Source organism: Opisthocomus hoazin, chromosome 1 (assembly GCF_030867145.1).
Source record: "Opisthocomus hoazin isolate bOpiHoa1 chromosome 1, bOpiHoa1.hap1, whole genome shotgun sequence".
NCBI classification, from domain to species: domain Eukaryota; kingdom Metazoa; phylum Chordata; class Aves; order Opisthocomiformes; family Opisthocomidae; genus Opisthocomus; species Opisthocomus hoazin.
Genome location: NC_134414.1, coordinates 133,100,720 through 133,125,046, shown reverse-complemented (window position 1 = coordinate 133,125,046; position 24,327 = coordinate 133,100,720). Strand labels below are relative to the sequence as shown.

Here is a 24,327-nt window from a genome sequence, read left to right as displayed (position 1 = left end):
CAAGAGTACTCTCATGGCTCATCATGGCTGGACGCTGCTGGGAAAGGCTCTCATCACACTCACCCGGCACAGCGCGAAGGACGCTCGATACTGACACTTACAGCTAACCCCAGTCTCCACTGCTGAGCTTACGGGCATGGAAATGTGATAGGGCACTGGCAAAGGGCTACAGCCCCTCCACCAGGAAGGGTCTGCCTTGGTTCCTCCGGGCAGAGAGCCAGAGGATGGTTCTTCCCCAGAGAGATCACGTGCTGCTTCTTCACAGGGCTTTTCCATCTCTCTAACAACAGTGGCATTGTAGTGTGACCCTTTTATCAAGAGGATGATAACAGGGAATGGTCTTCAACCACGGCTCAATCAAGTTAATGTGAGGCAAAATACTCGCATGCATTTGGCTGTGGAAGCCGAATGGAAAAAGGACTGACTGTAAAGACCCAGAGACATGGTAGGTCATAACGTGGGATAGGAGGAGACCTTCCTAACAAAGTGCTCTGGAAACACTCCCTCATCAATTACGTTTTGAAAGGCTATTAAGCACGTTTGGATCAATCTTATTTTAATAGGCTCTACAAAGTTTTAAAGATATCCATGTCCGATGTTGAAAACTAGCCCAAATTACAGATGTAGTGGGTAGGTCCATTAAAAAGCTACATATGGAAGGGTTTCCTCTTCTCAAATAGGGATACAAAATACACCAGGAGATCACTATCTTTGCAAACATCAAGCTAAAAATAATATCCTAAAACCATTTAAAGTAAGAAACGCTTTAAAAAATGCAGATTAAAAACTTGAGAAAGCTGGAAAAAAGGCTAATAAAAAACCACACTAACCTTTTTTTAGGACAGTTTTGATTAAGCAATGGTTAATTTTGATTAAACAAAAGGTTCTAGTTTTCTTGAAATTTTCAGTCTTCACTTCAGAAAACTCGAAGCTAGAGAGATGCTTGGATCCTCTGCAAAGATCAATTATCACCTCCTTCACCCTTGTCTGTACACAGAAAGCAGGAAGCCCAGAGACATCTAACACTCATTGCTCTAACTGGATCAATAAATAAAACAATGTCCCTACGCTTATTTTTAAAAGTAGTAATTTCAGAAGGGAAGAGGAGAGAGAGGAGTGGAATACATTATTGGTCAGATTTTTTTCGGTGGTCATTGGTTTGTATAAAGGTTTGGCATGTATCAGTAGGCAGAGAGGTGCTTGTTAAGTCTAATTTTGCATATGGCTGTTATTGCCATATCCAGATACCTATACAGTCTTCCAGTTACAGGAGTATTCATTCTCCAGCTGTCATGTATCTGAACGTAACTTGAACAAAGGCTTCACTTTACACCCTGTAGTTTTGAAAGTTGTAGTTTGAAAATACAAGGCAAAAATAATATTCCACAGCAACAGAAGAGTTAGTAGTAAACACACAAACTTTTAATCTGTTCCTTTTAGAAACCAGGTATAAAGAAGCTCTGTAGCACAAACCTCTAGCTATTCCTGAGGAAAGGGGAGGGGAGGAGGGGAGGAAAGCACCTTCAGGATGTTGTCCTCTCTCTGTTGAGATACACAATCTACTCAAGCTGCGAATAAACACAGACAGGGGTGGACAATCAGCCCAAGCTGTAACGATGACAAGCTGCTGACATTTCAGATTCTGTCTTTGAATAGCAGGTGCCTGCTGAGAACAAACACCACCAGTGAGCAGGGAAAAAGCTTTTCAGAAGTCGTTGCCTTGAACCACAGAACTATGACAGCACTGCAAGAGACAGACTGCGAGTCGGTACATAACTTGGTGCCAACCATAAGCGACACAAATTAAAAAACAAAAAAACCCCAAACACCTTTCTTAAAGCACACTTCCGCGCATTGTAGATGAGGGGAGATGATGAGATTTATTATCACCCTAGCAAAAACTGCAACAGGCCTGCCATGAGGAAAGGACCACCTCGCGAGCATACAATCCAGAAGGAAAACTCGACTATCACACACAGTTTCCAGCATGACAACAGATTAGAAGGGCCTCTTGGGTCATCCAACACACCGCTGTCACTTGCACCCACAATGTATTAAGTGGCGAACTGTCCCCTTGACAGAACAAAGCAATTTTCTGTGTCTGCTCTATACTGCTTTTTTATGAAAGTAAGTAAATGGGATTGACTGTTCTGTTTTCAGCGATCTCTCCTCTAATACCAGTGGAAGCTGTCTTTACAGACAAAACAATAAAACCCCTCTTTGCAGCTTCATTGACCAGCCCCTTCTCAGAGCTGTTTGGAGCAGGGGGAGAGGACAGGGAAAATGTCACTTAGAGGAAAAACCAAGAAGAGGCTACTACCTAGACTAAGCACCTTCTTGCTCTGTGCAGCTTTCTGCTAGTCCTGCTTTCCTAGAGGTTTCACAGTGGTGTCAGGAAAACAAGCCCAAGCCTGGGAAGAAGAAACATTGTCATAGGGGCACGTCTGCAGGACAACTGTAGCTTGGCCACCTCAGCTCTGGGTGACAGAACCTTTATGGGCTTCTCACAAGCACAAGAGCGATCACTCACTTGCTCACGCCACCACCGTGACAGCGCTGTGGGTGGGCAGGGAGGTGGTGGAGGAGCCATGGCTGGCCTTTGCTGCCCTGGCCACACAGCACCACACTGGGAGGTCATGCTGGAGTCCTGGGAGCCTGCTCCCACACAGCACCAAGAGTCCTTGGTTCTCCCACTCAGCCTGACAGGATCCCTCCTCCTCTTCCGTTTCTCCTTTTCCTTTGATACGCCTCCTCTTCACTTCCACTGGCCCATACACAGTGTTAGAGGGGTGTGCCATTTCCCCCATGCAGAGAGACACACAAGCAGATCCCTTTTTTCCATCTATTTTGATCCCAGTGCGTATCTGCCTCATTCCTATCTCCAACACTAAACTAGTATTGGTAAACATCTCCTATGGTCAGACCACAAAATACTGAGGAAGACAAATCAGCCTTTGATCTCACAACTTCCTCCCAGAGCTGGAGCACTCTTCACTTTTTTGAGCAGAGGTGTCTGCATTTGCATGTACATATGTGACCACAAACATACATACGGGCCTCAAGCTTCTCTCGAATGCAGCCAACACCTGAACGTGGCATGAGGATCTGCTGGTGCGAGGGGCCTGTACCACAAATTCTGGGTCAAAATCTGTCTCATTATCTCTTAGTGCACTTAGTCATCTCTTTTACAGAATTACTCCATCCTCAGGGTCTACTCTGTTTTTCTGTTCTCCTTCAACGCCATTTAGCGGATCCAAGCCAGCAGTCCAGGAACTCGTCTTGCTCCCTTAACACCTTGAGCAAAGTACACTGTTACAAAGCAAGACTGCTACACGCAGATCCATCATCCCAGGCAACAGAAAGGGCTAGCCCTCTTTCTGTACGACATCTGCTTCTCAATGAAATCCATTCCGATGAAGAAATCTTCACAAGAGTGAAGGCAAAAAACCCCCAAAATCCAGAATCCTGAAAGGTGACCCTCATTTTAGGTAAATGCTCCAAATCAAGGATCAATTAAAGCCTGTTTTCTTCACTTCAGGGCAGAGAAAACCAGCAGCATTTATCTGAGACACCGACAAAAGCAGGCAATCTTGGGTTTGCTGATACTTTAAACGATGAAGAGAGGACTGACAGCACCTCTAACATTCCATTTTCTCTTCATAACAATCATTCCTTTGGAAGCAAGAATGTTAATGTTTAAAAATTGAGATCTAGACTTCAGAAAAATAGGGGCTGATAAAGGGGAGAGAGCAAGCGCACAGGATTCCCATTGCTCAGACTAAAATCACAAGATATGATTATTCTGCCAGCTCCTGAAAAAAAGAAAAACACAACCCCAAACTGTACTAGATAAAATAACCAGCAGTGTTTCCTCTCAAAGTGCAGAACAGCACCTTCCAGTCCTTTTGACCCAAGCTGAGGCTTGCACACCCTACTATTTCTGACAAATGAGGAACCAGACAAGCTGAGCAGTTAGGCCTTATCTACCTAAGTCAGAAGTAACTAATGACTCTGAAGAAGCACCATATCAGCACATATCAGCAGCAGATTTTCATTTACTCTGAGATACTGCACAGAAGTACCACAACCTCTCTCACGGGCTTATAATTGGCCCAAGACATTGTATAGAGTGAAATCAGCTGTTATAGGAGGAAAGGTGAAAAATTACTAAACAGCAGGAGAAAGATTATCTTGAACGGCCCGCTGCTGCTTTTTAAGCAATCCTGGTTTTCATCATGATCCTTGCTTCATTTTGTAAAGATTCCAACGACGATAATAGAAGAAGTAGGTTGATCCCTATCACACGCATGATGAAAAAAATAAAGAAATGATACTAGCAGATATCCCTGGTCTTCAGGGAACTTGTGATTAGGGCTGTTTGCTGACCCAGCAAACAGCCTGGGTAGAAGCACCTACAGAAAACAAAAAAACCAGCACAAAACAGAATAAAAAAACAGCTGTGAGATAAAAATGCCTATTTCTGTGACATTCTCATCAGCAGTATCCCACAGAATCCTTGCCATCACAGACTTAATTCATTTTGTCAGGATTTATTTCTTCCAAGACATACTTCTTATATTACACATGGAGTAAGGAAATGAGGGGAGTTAAGGCCTACGAATTAAACAATTTAGTCTTGGAATGCTGTTTTCTAGATACAACATGCCACCCAGTCTGGCTAGACTTGCAGTGATTTAAAAGAAATACGTGCAGAAGTTGTGAACTAATTAGAAATAAAGGGGTGTTGTGCCAACCAACGATGAGCAGGAGCCCAAGAATTTAATAAAAAAAAAAAAAATTCTAACCAAACATCTTTGTTTCTGGTGACATTTTCCTGAAAACAGAACAACCTAGACATTGGCTTTTCGTTCCCCAAGTAAAATAAACTTCAGATCATTCTCCCACCCTCCCACCAGATTCATGCAACACTGAAAACTTCTGAGCTTTTTTTTATTATTATTATTTCATTTAAACAATAGGTTTGGGGCAAGATGGGAAGAGCGCAGCACCTTTTAAAAAAACCCTGTTGTGTGCTGTATAGGATAAATAGGTGAGCTTTAAAAAAAGTTTATATATGTACATATACACACATACACTAAACCAAATTAAAACCAAAAACTTGTGAGGGGTCATTTTCAACACAACAAAAGAGAGAAAAGCCTTATTTCACAGCAAGCAAAAGCACCACAAGTTAAGATTAGAGCGCACAATCACACGTAGTGCAGATACCAAACTAGCCTGGGTCCTGGAAGAAGTATAGCCATAGCAGCACAGAGCTCCACGTGGGTCAACTCACCTGCTCCTCAGCAAACGCAAGCACAGAGCCTGCGTTCGGGATGGTGTGCTGTGCAGGCTCTCCCACAGCTGGCTGCTCTGCCTGCATCAGTCTTTGCAGAAGCCACAAAAACTAGCAAACCAGTGAGTGTCAGAGACCCAAAGCTAAGCTACAGGACTGATTTAGCTACAGTATTTCTGTAATAGAGGTTTCTTGAGTTCCCCCATGTCTCTTGGGTGCTCCCTGTAGGTACTGCCTGCTTGGGTCACACAGCAGACAGCTCCTGATTATTTATTATTTGTGCACTGAGGTTCCCTTTCTTGCCTACCTGCAACTTTTCTTTTCCTATCTCTCTTCAACCCCACAACACTATTCCTATTTCCTCCAGGCTGACAGGGTAATAAAATTAGGAAGGGGCATGTACACCTACCCAAGGGGATACTCAACAATCAAACAAAGCTTAAAAACCAATAATAATAATAATAATAATAATTCTTTAAAAAAAAACCCAATTTAAAAACGTGTTCAAGTTCTGCAGACTTCTGGCAGAGTTTGGTCATTTAGCCCAGAGGTCTTTGTCTTCAGGGCCTGCAGGCTAAATTGTCTCAACTGGCAAGAAACATGCAGTACAAGGTAAAATTCTGACTAAAAGAAAAAAGTAGTAAGGGCTGGGGAGAGAAGAGGCTGTAACACGGAAATCCGCTACTTTGGTAGCGGCACTCATGCTACACGGTAGGCTTTCAAGAGAGTGAATTCCTTTCTGTTGGTGCGAGCCGCCCAGATGAAAAGAGCAGCTGCCATGAACTGCAAAGGTGCCGAGACACAGGCTAGGCAGAAGGACCAGCCAAATTCACCCCTCACGTCATCAGGCAGGGGCAGCTTCTGATGGAGCAGCTCAATCCCAGCTACGTAGCAGCCAACCAGGCCCAGCGTACAAAGCCCTGGGGAAAGAAGCAGCAAAGCACAATGAGCTCACCGTCGAAGTGCTCTGGCTGTCTCTACCAGCTTCTGCAGGAGGGAGGGTGAGTTGGTGGATGGCAGGAGACCTACCTGCTAGGAAATGGAGGACTCCAGTGGCAATGGCAGGGTAGAGGCTGCGACAGGCACAAGCACAGAGCCCAATCAGAGCCCCAAAGCACATGAGGCCAAGGCTGACAAAGGGCAGGAGAAACTGCAATCGCCAGAGATCTGCACATGAAAAAACACACAAAAGAAGCTTGCTGAAGATGTGTTTATTAAACTGATCTTCTCCCATCACCTTATATTCTCTTCTACCCACACTGCTTCTGCTTCATCAGACATTCTACATTCACAGCTAAAAACGACCAAAGGTCCCACCAAAATAGGAAGAACTTCACTTGTTAACTCCCAGATCGCTGCACTGCATTCATGGGCAAAACCTTTGCTAAAGCACTTAAGTTTTCCTTTTAAACTCTGACCTACTGCCTGTGCGAATGGGAAGCAAAAAGAAGAAAGAGAAAAAAAGGCAGAGCAAGATACAGATGCTTCCCTTACTAGTGACTGGATTTGAGAAACACCTTTTCCTTCATCTTACTTGTTTACCTGCCAGAAGCGAAAGACACTTACAAGTTCGATTCAAATCCGTGCCACTATTGTGATTTCCAGGCTCTATGTACTTTTCCATAAACTGATCAGAGAGGGAAAAACTGATGCAGTTTGTAGTCATATCAGTTTCTGGGGGAGGAAAATAAAAAAATTACTATTAGGTGTCTCCCTCCCATTCCCCCACTTCAATTCCTCCTTTCCCAACCATTTAAGCTGGGAAGCTCCTCAGAGAAAAAAACACCTCTCAAAACAGAATCGTAGGATGCCTTATCACAATGTAGGTAGCATAATGTAGTTACTACAATGAGGGACAGCATTCAACCATGCAGAATCTTCACGCTTACCTGGGTTATCCCCAGTGAACTGTGCCATGCCCGACAGATTGGGAAAGAAACATGGCATACTGATGCTCAACTATGTTGCTACATATTCTTCTACTCAGAGTCCCATAACTGAGCTGTGCTTATCTCCATGTGTAGAATGTAATATATTACTAAACACTCCATTCAAAAACATGATAGAAAGGACTGTTTCAAGAACACAAAATACTTGCTTTTTTATACCAACTTGCTTCCCTTTTACCCCTCAGATTTTGCTTTGAAAATGCTATTGAGCAGAGTTGGTTTAAGTGTCTTCCAGAATAAGTGTTTGCATAAAAAAATAAAACTATTTCATGTAACGTTTTTCTCCAGAAAAAAGTGTTTGAAAGTACATTTTTTTCAGGAAAAGGTTCAAAATGAAGGGCTTCACACACACAATAGGTGTTCAAAATCTAATCTGAAGCAATTAAAATAATTGCTCACCACACTTTTTTAGCCCCCAACCATTGTGGAAAAAAAGGAATACAAACATTTCATTCTATATCCAGCACTGTGGTACAAGCAGTGCAAAATCTCCTGATGCCACAGTGGGAAGTTTGTGGCAGGCGAGCAAAACGAATAACTACTAAAAGGAGCAAGTGCCCCCTTCATAAAGTAGTATCTTTACCCCATTGCTGGATCCCAGGACCTCTCCTAAAACACAGTGACTGGCAGAGCAACAATAACTGTATCCCCAGCTAGACAGCAGATGCAAAAGAAAACAAAGTTATATCAGACTAAATTTAGATCAACTATCGTGTCAAATCCAGAGCCTGTAGCAGTGACAGCCACAGACCATTTTGCCTTTCATGCCTTTTGAAGTTTAGACTGTCTTTATTAAAAAAATCCAAACACATAAGCTAGAAATAAGTGTTCTGAAAGAACAAAGTAGCATGAGCGTGTTGTGAGGAAGTTAGCACATACCACCCCAGGCAAACTAGGGAAGGGTTAATTGCTCCCGAGATACCTGGTGGGCTGTACCAGTGAGAGTTTTTGGGCACAGTGATACACCTCCGCCACAATCCAACCGTGCCGTTGCACCGGAAGAGCGCATCTGTGTAGGTCTTCTCATCCGCCTCTTCGCTGACAAATTCCTCCCAGATGGTCCTACCAGCTTCACTAACATTCTCAGCTGGGGACAGGGTGTGGTATTCGTACCAAAAGTCAGTGCCAATGGAAGCTGCCATATAGATGGTGGAGATGAGGCTGAGAACGCAGGCAATCACTAGTGCTGTAGCAAAACGGTTATCCATCATTGCGCCCTCCCTGCTGTAAGCAAAGAGAGGGCCAAGTGAGCAGCTCCTCTGACAGGAAACACAAAGTTAGCCCAGCAGTGTCACACTCATGACATCACTCTTCTTGCGCAATGCCCCCTCCGGACACCTGTGCCTTCCTTTTCCAGCACGCTGGAATCAAAGGAACACTGAGCAGGTCTACAGCACTGTCGGCATCCGCTGGATCTGAGTTCAAGGCAGACACCGCCCTCCTCCCAGCCATGCTGCGCTAGCGGCTCTCTCTCTGAAACAGCAACTGACAGGGCAACAGCAGCTCTGTCCCCAGAGCAGATGGCACAGCTCGCTGCTGTTTGTGATCCTCACCGTAGGGAACCGCAGAGAACCCATCCACAGCGACCAGGCAGAAGACTTATCTTTCCTTAAGAGATTACCAAGAGTAGAAGTTATTTTTAGCCTGCCATCCCATACGGCTTTCACAGCTTGTGTTTACAGCAAAGATAAGAACCACAAGCATGCCAAAAAAGCTCTTCCAGACTGTTCACAAAGGGCAACCATGCCAAGAGGCTGGAATGCCTTTAGGGGAGCAGAGAAATGCACCTAGGCACTAGAGACACAACACGAATGAAGCACTGAATGACAAATTTGGAAATTATTATAAATGCTGCAATAATGCCACAATACATACTGTGGTGTTTCTGAAATACTAAAACCATGCGAGGGGTGCCCTGTTCCGTGGGAACAAGGTGACAAAAGCTTCCAAAACTGAAAGGCTTTCATGCGCTGGCATGAGGACGTTGCTCTGGCTCCCTGTATTAGGGGTCACTTCTGCCCTCCTTTGCAGGTCATGCTCACAAACAGCATAAATTCAGGGTCAAAGGAGGCATGGGAAAACACAGATACCACACTGGCTTACACTTATGACAAGACTGAGACTTTAATGAGTAATTGATTGCTAATGCATGGAATGTTTTGTGGATAGTGCAACACGTCAGAGGACTCTCAGATGCTTGTTGTGCTCATGCGTTTTCTGTGTTTGATTAAAGTTATGGATTATGATGAATCAGGCTTGATGCACTTGCCAAAAAAAAAATACAATACCCAATTGAGGTTAACTCAGCAGCTAGAGCTAGTCTGGTTACATGAGCTACTATCTAATCAGCTCTTGTCTATTGCTTGTTCTACCTCCCTTCTCCCACGTACTTTGATCAAAATATTTTGGTCTAGTTTCTTTGCAACTGAATGAACCGCAACTGGAAACAGCAAATGTCTTAAAACACAACATTCACAAGCAAAAACACGAGCTCTCAAGTTAGACCTGCCAATAAGAAATTCTGAACTATGAACCGAGGTGCAAATTAAAGCAGGGAGTTTCAAAGGCACCTATATTTGCTGTCAACAATGCCATCCTTATTTCTTTTCCTTCCCATCCACACCTCTGGTTGAAACTGGCTAACAGGATTGGGGAAGAGAGATGATGTGTAGCCATATGACCCCCTATGCTTAATTTCCATATTCAAGGAGAGGTATTACAGAGAGCAGGCCTCATTTAACTGCATCTTTAGCAAACAGCAAGGATAGAACCGATTTTTTGCAAACTGACAAGCAGCACCCACTTAAAATACTGCAAAGTTTGCATACCACAACTGTACTTTAATAATAATCCAGAGGCTGTGAACTTTTACAAGCTAGGACAAATACTGAGAGGCAGAAAACATTGTATCTGGGCTTATTTATCTAGAAGACACAGATTCAAGTCCAGACTTGAAAGCAAGTACTCTGTGCAGCGTTTAATTCTTGGTTATGTACTTCCAACCTCCTTTGATACCCTAGCACCTAGCTCAAGGTACACAGGACACTGGATAAGCAAAACAGGGAGAGAGCAAGCTGCTCTATAGGGCTGACCTCGCTATTCTTCCCCACTGAGTGATCCCCTCCCCTTCACAAACTTCTGGCAAAGCAAACAGAACCAGTGGCATCTCCAGGGCCAAAGCTGTGTTGCCCAGCTCCTGCCCAGCTGAGCGCAGAGCTGAGCAAATCCTCTGGGAACTCACTCTCAGGGCAAGCAGCAGAACAGGCTGGCGAGCAGGCTGGTCTGGATTTTCCACTATGCTGAAGTCACATTCACTGCAAGAGGAATCCCCTGCAACAAACGCCTCTCTTTAGAAAGGGCGCTCTCTGGAAGGAGGAACTGCAAGAACCTACAAACTCCATCTTCTGAGTAGTGTCTGGCAAAAAAGAATGTAGGCAGGACGTTACCGGGCCACTGGTTTGCTGCCCTTGGCTTTTAATAGAAATGCTTACAATATAAAAGTCCTATCAACTTTGTACCTAACATACAGAAAGAAAACAACTGGCTCACAAATCTTACTTTCAGATACAACATCCTTGCTGCCAGGTGCAGAACACTGGTGCTGGAAATACCCCTATCAGAACATCATTAAAACACAACCACACACTTCTGGCCAGCCTTCTGTGTGTTGGCACACCGTGGACTTGGCAGAGTTGATGTCAGCTGGCAACCAAGAGCAGTTCACAAGCAAAATGAAGGGTTAAACATCAAACAGTAAATTAAAGCACTGTCCAGTGTTCACCACCCACTTGGTAAAAGGGACACAGATACCTAGTGACGTTCAATCCTTGCAATGCACAGTTCCGAGGATAGGCAGAAAGCAGCTGAGGTGGCTGCAGTCCCCAAAACGTACCAGGTGGCTTTGTGTGGCAATTGTCCATGCTGAAAATCCATGTGTATTCTTTCTGAGACAGGACAGTACTAAGGCAAGACCACACCCCCAATTCCTCATAATAAAGGTCCCTTCAATGCTTCCGCCCAACACTTCAACTACTTACAGAAGAGATGAAGAATTCTACACACTTTAGGTAGATTTTGACCTAGAAGTTCTTCCTGTCACAGTGTAGCAGACTTGACTACCCTGCCCATTCACTGTGTATATCCAATGCATCTCATTTACAGTAGACACACCCCCACTTACACAAGGCGTCTTTTGCTCTGTTAAAGAGAGAACCATACTTCCAGCCCCAGGCAGAGCTCAATGGAGTAGTAAGCATAGTCAGTAAGAAATAGTTACCAGAGCAGACCGTGAAGAAAGGCACTGCATGTTTATGAGATTATGCCACACTCTGCAAAAGGTTCTATGCAGAGCAGTAAGCAGGAGATGCCTTAGAATAAGCTTACTTACCAAAAAATAACATTATAATTAATGTCATCTTCAGTAGTAGTAAAGACTTTGCCTTTATTGGCTGTCAGAAAGAACCTTCATTGTTTTTACGAAAGGTTTGTTCATCCAGCACTGCCAGAACACTTCATTCTAACAGCAGGAGCTCTTTCAAACAAGTTATGGCTGAAGCCAAGCTATGCAATGAACATAAGAGAACACGAGGCAGCAGTAAACAGGCTCTCAAGCCAAAGTGCTTCATAGGATATTATACTCATTTCTGAAAGAAGCGAGACACGTAAAAATTTCAAAGTACCAGCTCCTAACAGAGAAGGCAAAGCCCAAACTAGCAGCAACATTCAAAGGAATGACTAGACACATGCACTTGACAGAAGCGGGGAAAACAAAAGGGCACGTCACAAAACAGCACAAAAGCAAGTATTCTGGCAAACAATCAACTCTAAGACTAGAGAACGGATAAGCATTTTAAGAAGTTACTGTACTATGGCAGAGGGGAATACAAAAAACCATATATTTTTTATCTCAATGCAGAAATCACTCCCTTCAGCCAACACCAGGCCACCACATTTAAGAAATTCCTTTTACCTGACATCACAAAACAGTAAGACTGAATTTGCTGCTTTTTCTCAGAAAACATACTTGCGATCTGACTGCTCTTTGGGGAAAGCAGAATCGACAGAAGGCCTAAAAGCAGGCGTAAACGCAGGGTGAGGGCTGGCCACACTACCGAACTGAATCCTCCTTTTAATACTCAGGAGGGTCAGAAAAGAATGCTACCGAGCACTTTTTTACCTTCGGAGGCCCTGAGAGTCCCTGCGGACACACAGCTCCAACGCTTCCAGGTCACCTCACAGACACAGGGCTGTCCGTGTCCCGTGGTTCGCCGAGAGCATGGAACGCAAACGTCCTATTTGCTCTGACTGGTCCATTCATCCAGTTTCTTCAACACCACCAGCCCACAGAAAGCCATCTAGGAGTAGAAAGCAAACCAAACAGGCAGAGATCATCAGTTATTATTAAAATTGTTTAACAGACATCTTCCAGCGTCACTCATTAAGAAAAAAACACTAAAAAGTAAGGGGGAAACCAGGACTGGAAGAGCCCCCGGGCCCGCAGCACCGTGCCCCATCAGGACTCGCCCCGCAGAGGGGCAGCGGAGGGTAACTCACCCCACGAACGCCTCTCGCCCGCGCAAACCGGAGCCCCGCAGCCGGGCCGCGCTCCGGCACCGGCACCGCCCGCGCCCCGCCGCCAGGACGCGGCCCGGGCCCGGCCGCCCGCCCCATCTCCCCACGGCGCGACCGCCCGCGCCGGCCTCTCAAGCGGCAGCCCTGCGAGGGGCAGCAAACGCCCACCCCCCGCCTCCTCCCACACGCGGCAACCGCCCCCTACAACAGCTACAACAGCTACAACAGCTACAACCGCCGCCGCCACTGCCACCGCCGCCTCGCCTCGCCGGCCCCGCCGCGACGCTTCCGCCCCGCCACGCACAGGACCGGGGCAGTGCCCCGCCCTACTGCCGCGCGGGGCGCCCTGGGGCTTGTAGTTCTCCCCGCCCCTCTCCGCAACGGCTACGGCCCCTCGGCCGAACGGCACCATGGGAGCTGTAGTCCTCCGCGTCGCCCCGCCCCTTCGCCGCCGCCGCGACGCCGGCTGGGAGTTGCAGTCTCCCGCCGCCTCCGGTGCGGCCAGCCCTCGCCTTTCGACGCCCGTCGGCTTCCCCAGCGCCCGCCGCCGGGAGCCCACCTGCCCCCCTCCCCTCGACCACAGGTGTGTCCGCAGGGCGCCTGCCGCCCCGCCGGCACTTGCAGGCCCCAAAGCAGGGCCCCGCTGCTGACACAGGCCCGGCTCGGCCTGCACCTTGGCACCGCACCTCGCCCGGACTAACGCCGAACGGCACGGGCGCTCGGGAATCCGGAGCCGCGGCCCCAGCGTCCCGTACCTGCTGTGGCAGCCGCGGGTGCTCACAGACACGCAATGAAAATGCACTCTGCAAACTCCCGTTTCTGCAGTTCCGATCATTGGGCCTCCCCCCGCAGCCGTAAGGCCCACCTTTCCCTCTTTTTCGCTTGGCCGCTTGTAAAAACGGTGACACCATATCCTGGCTGGGTGACTTGGAAAAACACAAGGGGAAAAAAACCCAGAAAGATTTGGTAAAAATTGCAAAAATCGGCAGCGCTGGCTCCGTGCCCCAAAGGGGCCATTTCCCCCCGCCCCCGGTACCCGTACCCATGCAAGTCACAAGAAGACTCGTCAGAGGGGTTAACAACTCCCCTGGCTGGAGACCACCGCACCCAGTTTTGATTTCACCAACCTCCAAACCAGGAAACAAACACTCAGAAAAGCCAGAATCACGCCCCAGGTTTTCACGCCCCTGAAGATGGCTGGGGAACGACCCCGACCAGCTCCTCTCCCAGAGCAGCCTCGAAGCGTTTCTGCAGTGAGGTCAGAACCTAGGATGCCAATGGTGGAAGCAGCAATACCAGAAACTTCTCTGACTTATTGCAACAAAATAATTTATTTTATTTAAAGATATAAACTCTATATAATTAAGAAGCCTCTGCCTATACATCCCACCTTTCCAGGTCATGGAACCTTCTCACCAACACCTCATAATGCAACTGTCTGGAAGGACGTATTTTGGGGTCTGACTGGGATTCATGCTAGACTGTAAAATATTTAACATCTTTATCGAAGGCCTGGAGGAAAGCAGGGTATCACTGATAGACTTCACAGATGACACCAGGCCTGAGGGAAGGGTAAATAATGACATGGAGAGGGCACCGGTACAGGGTGACCTGATCATCTGGCAGGCCGGGGCAAGCAAACTTTCAATAAGGTCATCGATGAGCTCATTCGTTTAAGAGCAAAGAGTGGAAGCTATACTTACCTGGCACAAAACTTTACCCTGGGAAGTACAAAATGAAAGGACAAACGGCTCATGGTGGATTACCAACAGCCAAGATGGTGCTGTGGCCAAGAAACCCCGCTTTCCTGCAACCTCAGATGTACAAACAGAGCAATCACAAGGAGGAAAGAAGCTGTATCACATCTAGAGTTGCTGCTGGCTGCTGAAATAGCATGTCTTGTTTTGACATGTTGAGACATGTTGATAAAGTAGAGAGAAATCTGAAAACAGACATGAAAATCACTGAGCAATTAGAAAACCCCTCTGAGTGAAATATATCACAGAAGGTCAGTCAATTTAATTTACTGAAGGGAGAGCTAAGCAGTTGCAAGATCATAAAATACAAGTAATGGCAATAGGGAACAAAAAAATCACTAGCAGTTTTTTCAGTATACTTGGCAAAACTATCAGAAATTGAAGCTAGAAAATGCTAAAAGAAAAAAAACCAAACAACCTCTGCTTTCTAAGCCACGGGATAAGCAGAATTGGAACCATTTACTGTAAATTGTAGTGAATTATCTAACACTGGCAAGTCTGTAGGCTTTTCTCCTAAAAGATCTAATCTTGTAAAAATGACAATCAATTCTGGAAAATTTTGCAGCCATTGGCATTTGCAGCCAATTACTTCCATTATTGAATTAGACTACAGTGGCCTTTTCTTCTTCATAATTTGCCCTGATCAATATGATGTGTGCAGCTGCTCGAAAACAGCCAGAGGGAAGAGATGTGTTTTCATTTTGTTTATTTAATTTCAAATACTGTCTACAGATTTCACCTAGATTTTTTTTCTTGAAAAATACCCGTCCATATAATAAGAGCAACGCAATAAAAACCTCACAAATGAATACACGGAGTCACTCATTGCTAACACCTATCTTTTTTCGTTTTCTCTTCACACCTCAGTGTGCCTCAGCAGAACCACTCGCTGATCAGTTTAGCTACAGAAGAGGATCATTTGGGAAGGTTTTTCAAAGTAAAAGTTTGCCTTACTGTGCAGAAACCATGGCACTTTGCACATGAAAGCACGAAGAGAGTAATGCTGGTGGCTACAGCTCAAACGCTGTTCCTGCTTTTTGCAAACCTGAAGTTTCTTCGATAGCAGTCCTGGATCGTGTGCATTAGTTAGCCCCTCTAACAGAAGGTGTCAGGCACTGTCAGACAGTTTAACATCAGAGTGCTGCAAACAAAACAAACAAAAAACCCCTAGTATGTTGAAAAAAATCTGTGTCATACAAAATTTGTGTCAATTTAGCTCTCACAGTCTAAGGAAATAAGCAAACATTTGCAGGAGGCGTGACCATCTGTATTACATGAAGTTGATACAGGGTAAGAAATGAAAAAACCTCCTTTGTACACCACATTCGCTTCAGGACTGACTGATTCAGACCTGAAAAAGCGGTCAAAAAAGTCTGCCCGTTTCTTCCAATAATACTAGTTAATTTACAAGATATCGCATCCCCCAGCAAATATTCTCTTTGTAATAATAAAAAGGGCATTTTTCATTTCTGTGTTTTAGGCATCATCTGTGAGCCTTTCACATAGCCTGCACATATAATGGGCAGAAAATCTCATGGATTCCCCCCACACCTCTTTATACAGTCTCCCTGGTTTTATTTCTGCTTTCTGTATTTTTCTGTCTGTGGCACAGAACACAGTAGGCTAAGAAAACCCTACCCTAATTATAATTTTCACAGAGAGAAAACCTTCTCGATGTGCTTCTTCCAAATGTGATGAATAGCACGGGTTCGCTTTAATGATACCCACTTGTCCTCTAAGTCAGTGGTCTCCTAACCTTTCATCATGCACCCCATCAATAAAAACTTTTTGGGCATGCACCCCTATTACATGTGAGGTTTTTTAATTATATACATGTACTCTGTACTAATACGTACATTATAAAAAATACACAAAAATATGAATTTAAAAAGGATGAGACAAAGAGGAAACAAACACTATTTTAAAAATATTTATTTTCTTAAGTATACAAAAATATTTTCTTACCACACCGCACTTTGTAGACCACTGCTCTCGGTATGCAACCATTTCAGCCTACCCTGATGCCTTGTCCCAGTGCCCACAATTTTACCTGAATCAGTACTACCCTCTCCTCTTTGTTCAGGGATGAAACTTCTGTTGGTTACCATTCATCTGGCTACCTCTGAGCCTGCCTTCAGTTTCAGCAAATCTGGTGGGGTTTTCTTGGTTGTTTTTTTTTAATTAGGTCTGCAAATCTCTATTCCTTACAGGAGGTTTTTGAAGCACAATCATTTAGAAACTACTACACTTTCTTTTACAGCCAAATGAACCTCCGTTCCTTCTCAGTGCTTATCATCATTAATAATTTATAGATACGTAGCTTATTTTATCTAGATGCCTGTGCTTATAAAAAGGCACATGTACAAGCTGGAATAAAACCACATTTAAACTATCAGTAAAACAGACAATGTAAAAAAAATGGAAAAAAAAAAACAAACCCACACCTCGCTACCAGAAATGCTTCAATTGCAGAAATTTGTCAGGAGGGGTGTGTGTAACAAACGACATCAACAACCCTGCATACTTCCTGTGCAGATCGTTCTGCTGTGCATCTCTTTCACTGCTTTTGGCACAGAATCAGAAGGCTCCCATAATACAGAACTGCAAACGAAGACATGAGATCTTTTCCCTTGCTTCTGTTGGAAATACCTCAGCGTTTCCAGTGAGGAAGACTTCAGGCACGGTACAAACGCTGAGGTGACAAACTTCGCAAGTGCATCTGAGAAAGGCAGGACCATCAGAGAAACACACGCTCTAAAGCAGAACTGGCCAAATGCACGGCCACGATTACAGGATCTGCTGTGAGTCTGTGGTTACAGGAGCTTTAGGTTCACTCTCAGGTTCAAAATTACTCAGCACCCTGCGGCTGCATTTTTTTCAGTGCTGCGTCAAGGGCCGGACAAGGTGGGTACCCCAAAAGGAAGAACATACACCCAAACCAAGCCAGTAGCTTTGCTTCAGCAGAAAATTTTGTTTGGGAAAAGGGTTTACATGTATCTGGTGAGATCTGGGAGGAGGAAAGTGCTGTGGGAATCTAGAAGCGGGTTGAGAAGAGCATGGAGGCTGCCCTCCTGCTGACAAAACACCTCACCACATCTCCTGGAGCTTAGCACATCACAAGCTGAGCTTTCTGGAATATCTATGCAGAAGTGTTATGAGAGGAATTCCCATGTGCTGAGTATTTTTGAGAGCTTGGCTCTACTTCAGGGATATGAGCTCTGAGAAGAGCAGGACCTTACACGATGTCCTAAGTGAATCAACACCACATAAAAAACCACAAGGCTTACAGACTACCAACAAATACGCCTGTTCCTGCTATGCTTGGTTAATTAAAGATCGCTTCATTATTCACAACAACGCTTCATATTATCTTTGCAAATCTTCTGTCCAGATAAGGAAGTGTCACATCTGCAACATGGCAACAAGCAGTGACATCCACAAGTCTGTTTTGAGCATTCAATAAATACAGAGCAAATTCAACAGAACAGAGTTGATCCTATTGGAAAAGGTTTACTATATGATTTTTTTATTTTAGTAAGTAAGGCTATTAAACTACAAGGAGACAACAAAGTGAGGAACTACAAACACAAGAACACATGGACATATGCTTATCTTTATGGTTCCATTAAGCTTTTCAAAAAGTTACTCCTTTTTTTGTCTGCTCTGGGATGGGGAGAGGGAGGGAGTGAATTTCAAGAAGGAGTATGCAGTAGTGCAAGATGGAGGGAGAGAAGTTTGTGCCTGATTTATAAAGCCTGCAACTACATGTAAACTGTTAGGATCTAAGTGCAGAGTAAAATAACAGGTAGGTCCATCTTTGCAAGGGAGGCAGAACTATTATACCACAGACCACAGGGTTCAGCTGATCTTCTACTCTAGTGCTGATGGAAAGAGAATGCCTCTATTTCCCAGCGCTTCTTGGAAGAAAAAACCGCATTCCTTGAAGCAGAAATAAATAAAGGTGACACAAAACTCACCTTTGCACTGAATCCATCAAAAATTGTTTCTGTAGACTGAAAGATACTTGAGCATTTTTACACAACTCTTAGCTGAAAAGTTGGTAAATCTTTTGTCATCTTCAGATGGCGAGAAGATGATTTTTAGCCTGTGCTTCCTTACAGGTTCACGCTTAGGTCTGCGGCATACAAATCGGTAATCTAAGCCAGGGTGTTTTTATACACCTTGATCTTTTTTCAGAGTTTGTGACGGCTGAATTACACTCACTGAGATAATTAAATCCTTACACATTCCATGAAAAACAGTCAGCTAGAGTCCACTAGTGCCTTACTAATAGGAAGGCAGCTGTATATAACTAGCTCCTTATTAGACATCAGCACATCTACACAAGAGAGAGTGCCTGCCTAAATATCCCTTGATCCAGCAGCCAGTCGTTTAATAGCAGCTGGCTGCTTTTCCAGGTGCCTGGAAGTCTACCAGGTACCTGCCGCATGGGAGCACATAACCTGAGCACTGGCAGAGGGAATCTGAGTGCATCCAGAGTGTTCCAGAGGGACTAGTTTGCTGTCTGTGCAATTTGGAGTTGCGCTTTGCCTGTGGAGACATATATAGACACGATCTATCTGCTTGAGCACACTCCAGTAAGCAATTTGCTCAAAGCTCTGAGACTCCTGAAGGCACACCTGGTCTGTGAACATGCAGGTGGGAGGGAGGGGAAGGAGAAAATGAACTTATCTGCAGAAGAGGGGAAGGATGATGAAGACCAGTAGTAGAAGTTTCAAATTAGTATGCACTTGACAAAGCTGTAATGAATTCAGTAGTTCAAAAAGTGAGAATTTCATTTGATTTATGCAATGCTGAAAGGGCAGTCTGTATGGTAAGCTACAGCTGGAGCGATATTGATATTGCGAATGAGAGATGAAGGAAATCAGAGCTCTTTAAGAGAAGGGAGCACTGTACACAACAACGGCTCAAGAGCCACGTGGGCTGCACAGTCAGAAGAATGAACAAACCATTGCTCTGGAGATCAGGACTACAAGGAAGCCTGTGCGGGGATGGGAACATCAAGTCAAGTTTCGAATTGTGGACGGATCTATGGCACGCTGGAAAACTTTCCTCCAAGTTTCAAATACATTCATAAAGTTGCTTGTGGGGAGCCCAGGGCTAGGGGAACTGGAGGGTCTGCAGGGCAGGAGCGGGGCACTGGCAGAGCAGTGGAGAGCCTGGGACTGGTATAGAACAACTAACTACAGGGCAGAATGGCAATGGTAGTTTTAAATGTTCTTCCCCAAGTATTTTCATGTGAGACAATTACTCTCAACAGAAAACAACAATCATAAACTGACAAAGTAAAAACCTCTGAGCCTCAGAAAAGTTTTACTTGCCCTGAAAAGCAATTTATACAAAATGTTCTGAGTAAAGATAAAGAATGAGGCACCTGAATTCACTGTTCTCTGACTTCTGAGCGGGTACAATCTCAAACCTCTGCAAACTAGCAATATCCTGTCTTAAAAAATAAAAAGTTCAGAATCTTGAAAACTATCTTCCCTCCCCCCAATATAAAAGTAAAACCCAAACCTGGTTCGCTTACACAGGCAAATGTAAAATGAAGATAAAATCAGTAAAACTAAACCTGATTTTAAGAAAAGAAGCAAGTGTTTATTCTGAAGACAAGGTTTTGACTAATCAGAGACTCTCGTTGCCTGTCCATTGCCTATGTGATTGGCTAAAAGTATATAAATTACCCCCCCAAAACCACTTTTCTCCTCCTCCCTCCCCCTACTCCTCCCTCCTCCCTCGATAACATGTTTTTAAAGACGACCTTGAGGGGAAGGGTAGGGGGAGCTCAGAGCCTTCCTCAGAGCGGAGATGAGGACAGCTTGGCCAGAAATGGAACTCACCCAGCTTTCGCCGGTGACTACAGTCACTTTCAACTATGACTACTACTACGATGACAGCTGCCAGTATCAGCACCTGCAGTATATGTCTACTTTCCTCCCTGTCGTCTACACTGCTGTGTTCCTGGTGGGCATTGTCGGCAACTCCATCTTGATAGCAGCCTTGGTCTTCAAGCGACGGGTCCAGAGGCTGATCGACGTCTTCATCATCAACCTCGCTGCATCTGACTTCATCTTCCTCATCACGCTGCCGTTCTGGGTGGACAAGGAGGCATCGGACGGGAGTTGGAGGGTAGGATCTTTCCTCTGTAAAGCTAGTTCCTATGTTATCTCAGTCAACATGTACTGCAGCATCCTCCTCCTCACTTGTATGAGTGCTGACCGCTACCTTGCTATCATGCATCCCTCTATCGCTAGACGGGTCAGAACAAGATCCAATTCCAGTGGACTCTGTATCTGTGTCTGGTTATTATCCTGCTGCCTGGGGATGCCAACCCTTTTGTCCAGAGAACTGAAGAAGCAATATGGAAAGACTTACTGCGCAGACAAAGCTGTGACAGAAGCCAGACAGATCATGTCACTGACGGTCTTAATCCTGGCCTTCTTCTTCCCACTGTTGAGTATCTTAACCTTCTACTGCTCCATCACCAAGAGGCTCTGTGTGCATTACCAGAGAGCTGGGAAACATGATAAGAAACTGAGAAAATCCATCAAGATTGTCTTCATTGTAGTGGCAGCTTTTGTTATCTCCTGGGTTCCCTTCAACCTTTTCAAGCTTATGGCCATCCTTTTGGGACTCCTGAAGCAGCCCGACTGTTCTCCCGACATGGTTGCCCAGCTGGGCATACAGCTGAGCAGCCCTTTTGCTTTTGCCAATAGCTGTGCCAACCCTTTCATTTACTATTGCTTTGACAACTACATCCGTAGAGCCATGCTCCGGTGCCTGTGTCCATGGGTGAAAACCAGCAGCAGCAGCAGCAGCAGCACCTCTGATACTCTGGACACTCGCCTGAGCCACTCCTTATCCAATTTTGTTGTGGGGGAGTATGCCACTAGGAAGAGGAAGCGCTCCGTATCCCTCTGACTGGGAGCTGGGACTGTGGAGGAAGGAACTTCTCTCTCCAAAGATGGCAGGAAGAGAATAAAGCGAGGGAAATTGAAAAAAAGAAACGAGCGACAGAGACAAAGGTGCAAGTGTAATGCAGCCAGCACTTCAGGTGGGAGGAACGCTGCTTCCCTTTAAATGCAGATAAATGGAATGGGAAACCTTAACCACAAAATTACGGTTCACAGTGATCACTGTGTCACTGCATGCTGTATGGTGTGAATCTGAAACCATCGTTCCAAGCAATATCCACAAATGCTTACCCTGGAACGCCAGTACAAGTGCTACAAACTACAGAAAAGAACCACGTGGTTCAGTCAAAGCCGCTCTGAGGCAAGCTTTGAACTTAAATATATGTAGGTTTTCATTCTTCGCAGAGTGAGAAAAACAACATAACAGAAGTGCTTCTTTTGTTTGGTTCCTAGCTTACCCACAAACGCGTCGCAATGTCCTCAAACCAACCTGATAAATTCTGTTTTTTTGGAGGTTTTCTGAATTTAGAAATGCAATGTTTTAATGAATTTGTGTGTTACCAGTTCCCATAACTTGAGTCTTGTGCATTTTTCTTGAAGTCTCAGCTTCTTCATTATAGCATTATATCTTAGTTTTAATCACAATAATTAAAGTAAGTTTCTACCACTTACTTGATAACTTGAAAGCAGAGAAACCTGAAGACAATAAAAAGAAATCCTGCATTTAACCTTTTTCCTAAAGGAAAAAACCCCACAAAATCCACTCATGCTTTTTAAGACTTTTTGGGGGATCTGACACAATTTCTGGCTGCTTTGGTTGTCATATAATGGTACGATATTGTGTGCCTTTCAAAGTGCAGGTCTGCTTTGTTTAGCTGCAACCAGTTAATGTAAAGACATATACAGTAGGGCAAATTCCTCCCACTGGAGTCACAGTCAAATGCACATGTGCCTGAAAAGCAAAGTTAGCCAGAGTCTCACAAACATCTGAGTGGTTCTCTGTGAGAAGCACAGAGAATCACGGAGAATGCTGAAAAACCTTGCGTGCGGGGATGCTCACAGAAAAGAAATTCAGAAGGATCAATGTTTCAGTTCATTTACAGAGTTGAACTCTGTAAATAATACAGCTCTATAAAGTTGGCTTATTCCTATCCAGCAATCTTTGAGAAATGCAGAGGTGTTGCATTTAATATGCTGTGGGGGAGATATCACTTGCCCAACTGGTGTCAAGTCTGACAGCAAATAAGGTGGGGAAACAGAAAAAGCTCTGTATTTTTCACAGCTGTAGTACTTCCTAGATTTACAAGCTGAACAAATGTGGAGCAAGGAGTTAAGCAGCTCATCAGAAAACTGGTACTGGACTCTTCCAAAGCTGACGACATCTATTTTATTAAATCCTTCCATATCCATCTAAATGCTAATGATTCATAGAAATGTTTGCTTAAAGAAACTAGGGTACAATGTTGCAAAGTGCACAGTTAAAATAAGAATTGAACTTCCAACAGCACTTGGATACCTTGGCTGTGTTGCAACATCTCATATTCTGTTGTCTTGCTTGTTAAATGTTTAGCTTAATATAATATTCTTGTCATAAATATAATAAATCACTATCTTAAACGATCCAGGATGTGTAATGTGACTAAGTCAAAAGACTGTTAAAAACTTTCCTTTTATAGTTCCTGATTTTTAAAGATTTTTATCTGTATTTTCTTTTGCACTTAGCCTTTGAAGCTTTTGAACTAGCTTTCAGGAAACCCACATAGGTATTGACTAGAAGCAGAAGTCATCATTAAGTGATAAAACAAAATACATGGAAACGAATCTTGAATTGCAAGAAGTAAAAGATTTTCTTACAGCACTGTAAGATAAAGCAAATTGTACTCTGCCAATGAAAGAAACAGTCAGCAAATATACATATTTGAGTCTGCTTTTTAAGAAGTAAAATAAGCTGGTAATAACTTGCATGGAATTTGCTATATAGCAAACCTGTTATGATTTTACCGGGCAGCAATGTTTTAAGCTAAGTTTTAAGAGTTTGGTTCTGTGTTCCCTTCTCCCAACTTTGCCAGGAAAGGAATCAGCTGGCACGCAGATCCATACTGTAACTGACCACAGGCACTGGGAGACAAGTCTCTCATAAACAAAAAGATTTGCAGCAATAATCCCTGGATCACTTTGATCACCAGAGAAGAGAGAGACTTTTACATTTAATTGAAGCTAAGAATTGTTTTCTAGGCAACCAGGTGCAGGGGATTATTCCTAGAATAACAATGAGCATTTTACAAGTCTATGGAAAGTTACTTTTATTCTAATTAGGAAGCGGTCTAACTAAAAAGAGTTACTGTCTCCTACTTAAGCAGAGGACACAGTGAGGTCTAGGGTGAACAGTTACACCGTACAGACTGGCTAAAAGGCTTCAAAGGGAAAACAGCCATACCAGCTAACATAATACATGAGAAACAGAGAGAAATGGGCAAAGCTGAAGACCCGACTACTGTCTGGACAGCAAGGGAAAAAATGTGTAAACTGAACGACAGAAGAGGTATTCCTCTGATGCAAGTGCAGCACGAGTATATTCACTACAGCTTTTCTTTTCTCACCTCTGTATTTTCTAAACATCTGTAAACGGGGATGACTATTTTGGGTGTTACAAATAAATCCAGGTACTTGCATTTTTTATTGAACCTTGCGGTCATGCTGTTTAGTGTACGCAGAGAAACGAAAACGCACCTCACCCAAGGGCAGTGCAAACCTAGAAACCAAGGCACGGAGGTCTCGCCCAGCTCCCCAGCCAGTTTGCTACTGCACCCACGGGCTAACAG

At 44.4% G+C, this 24,327-nt stretch overlaps 2 protein-coding genes across 7 annotated transcripts in view; one reads left to right on the top strand and one right to left on the bottom strand.

Annotated features, from left to right (window-relative positions):
• Positions 1-1,400: 1,400 nt before the first annotated feature.
• CLDND1 (claudin domain containing 1) overlaps positions 1,401-24,327 on the bottom strand; it is a 33,528-nt gene continuing 10,601 nt past the window's right edge. Inside the window, exons 1-6 of one of the 6 annotated variants that reach the window (XM_075436721.1) lie at positions 14,520-14,728; positions 12,422-12,599; positions 8,168-8,469; positions 6,863-6,970; positions 6,326-6,463; positions 1,401-6,216 (exon numbers count right to left, since the gene is read on the bottom strand). In XM_075436721.1, the coding sequence (XP_075292836.1) occupies positions 5,996-6,216; positions 6,326-6,463; positions 6,863-6,970; positions 8,168-8,456 (756 nt within the window). In that variant the 5' untranslated portion in view covers positions 8,457-8,469; positions 12,422-12,599; positions 14,520-14,728 and the 3' untranslated portion in view covers positions 1,401-5,995. Of the gene's footprint in view, positions 6,217-6,325; positions 6,464-6,862; positions 6,971-8,167; positions 8,470-12,421; positions 12,600-12,798; positions 12,819-13,042; positions 13,131-14,519; positions 14,729-24,327 lie in introns of those variants that run through there. The other 5 variants (XM_075436715.1, XM_075436751.1, XM_075436734.1 and 2 more) reach the window with 5 other exon arrangements.
• GPR15 (G protein-coupled receptor 15) lies at positions 20,400-21,512 on the top strand. The gene has a single exon (XM_009939464.1). The coding sequence runs from the start codon at positions 20,400-20,402 to the stop codon at positions 21,510-21,512; it is 1,113 nt and encodes a 370-aa protein (XP_009937766.1).

Bases quoted from the DNA above. Each gene is read 5' to 3' on its own strand.
- GPR15 (XM_009939464.1), top strand. From the start codon at position 20,400: ATGAGGACAGCTTGGCCAGAAATGGAACTCACCCAGCTTTCGCCGGTG.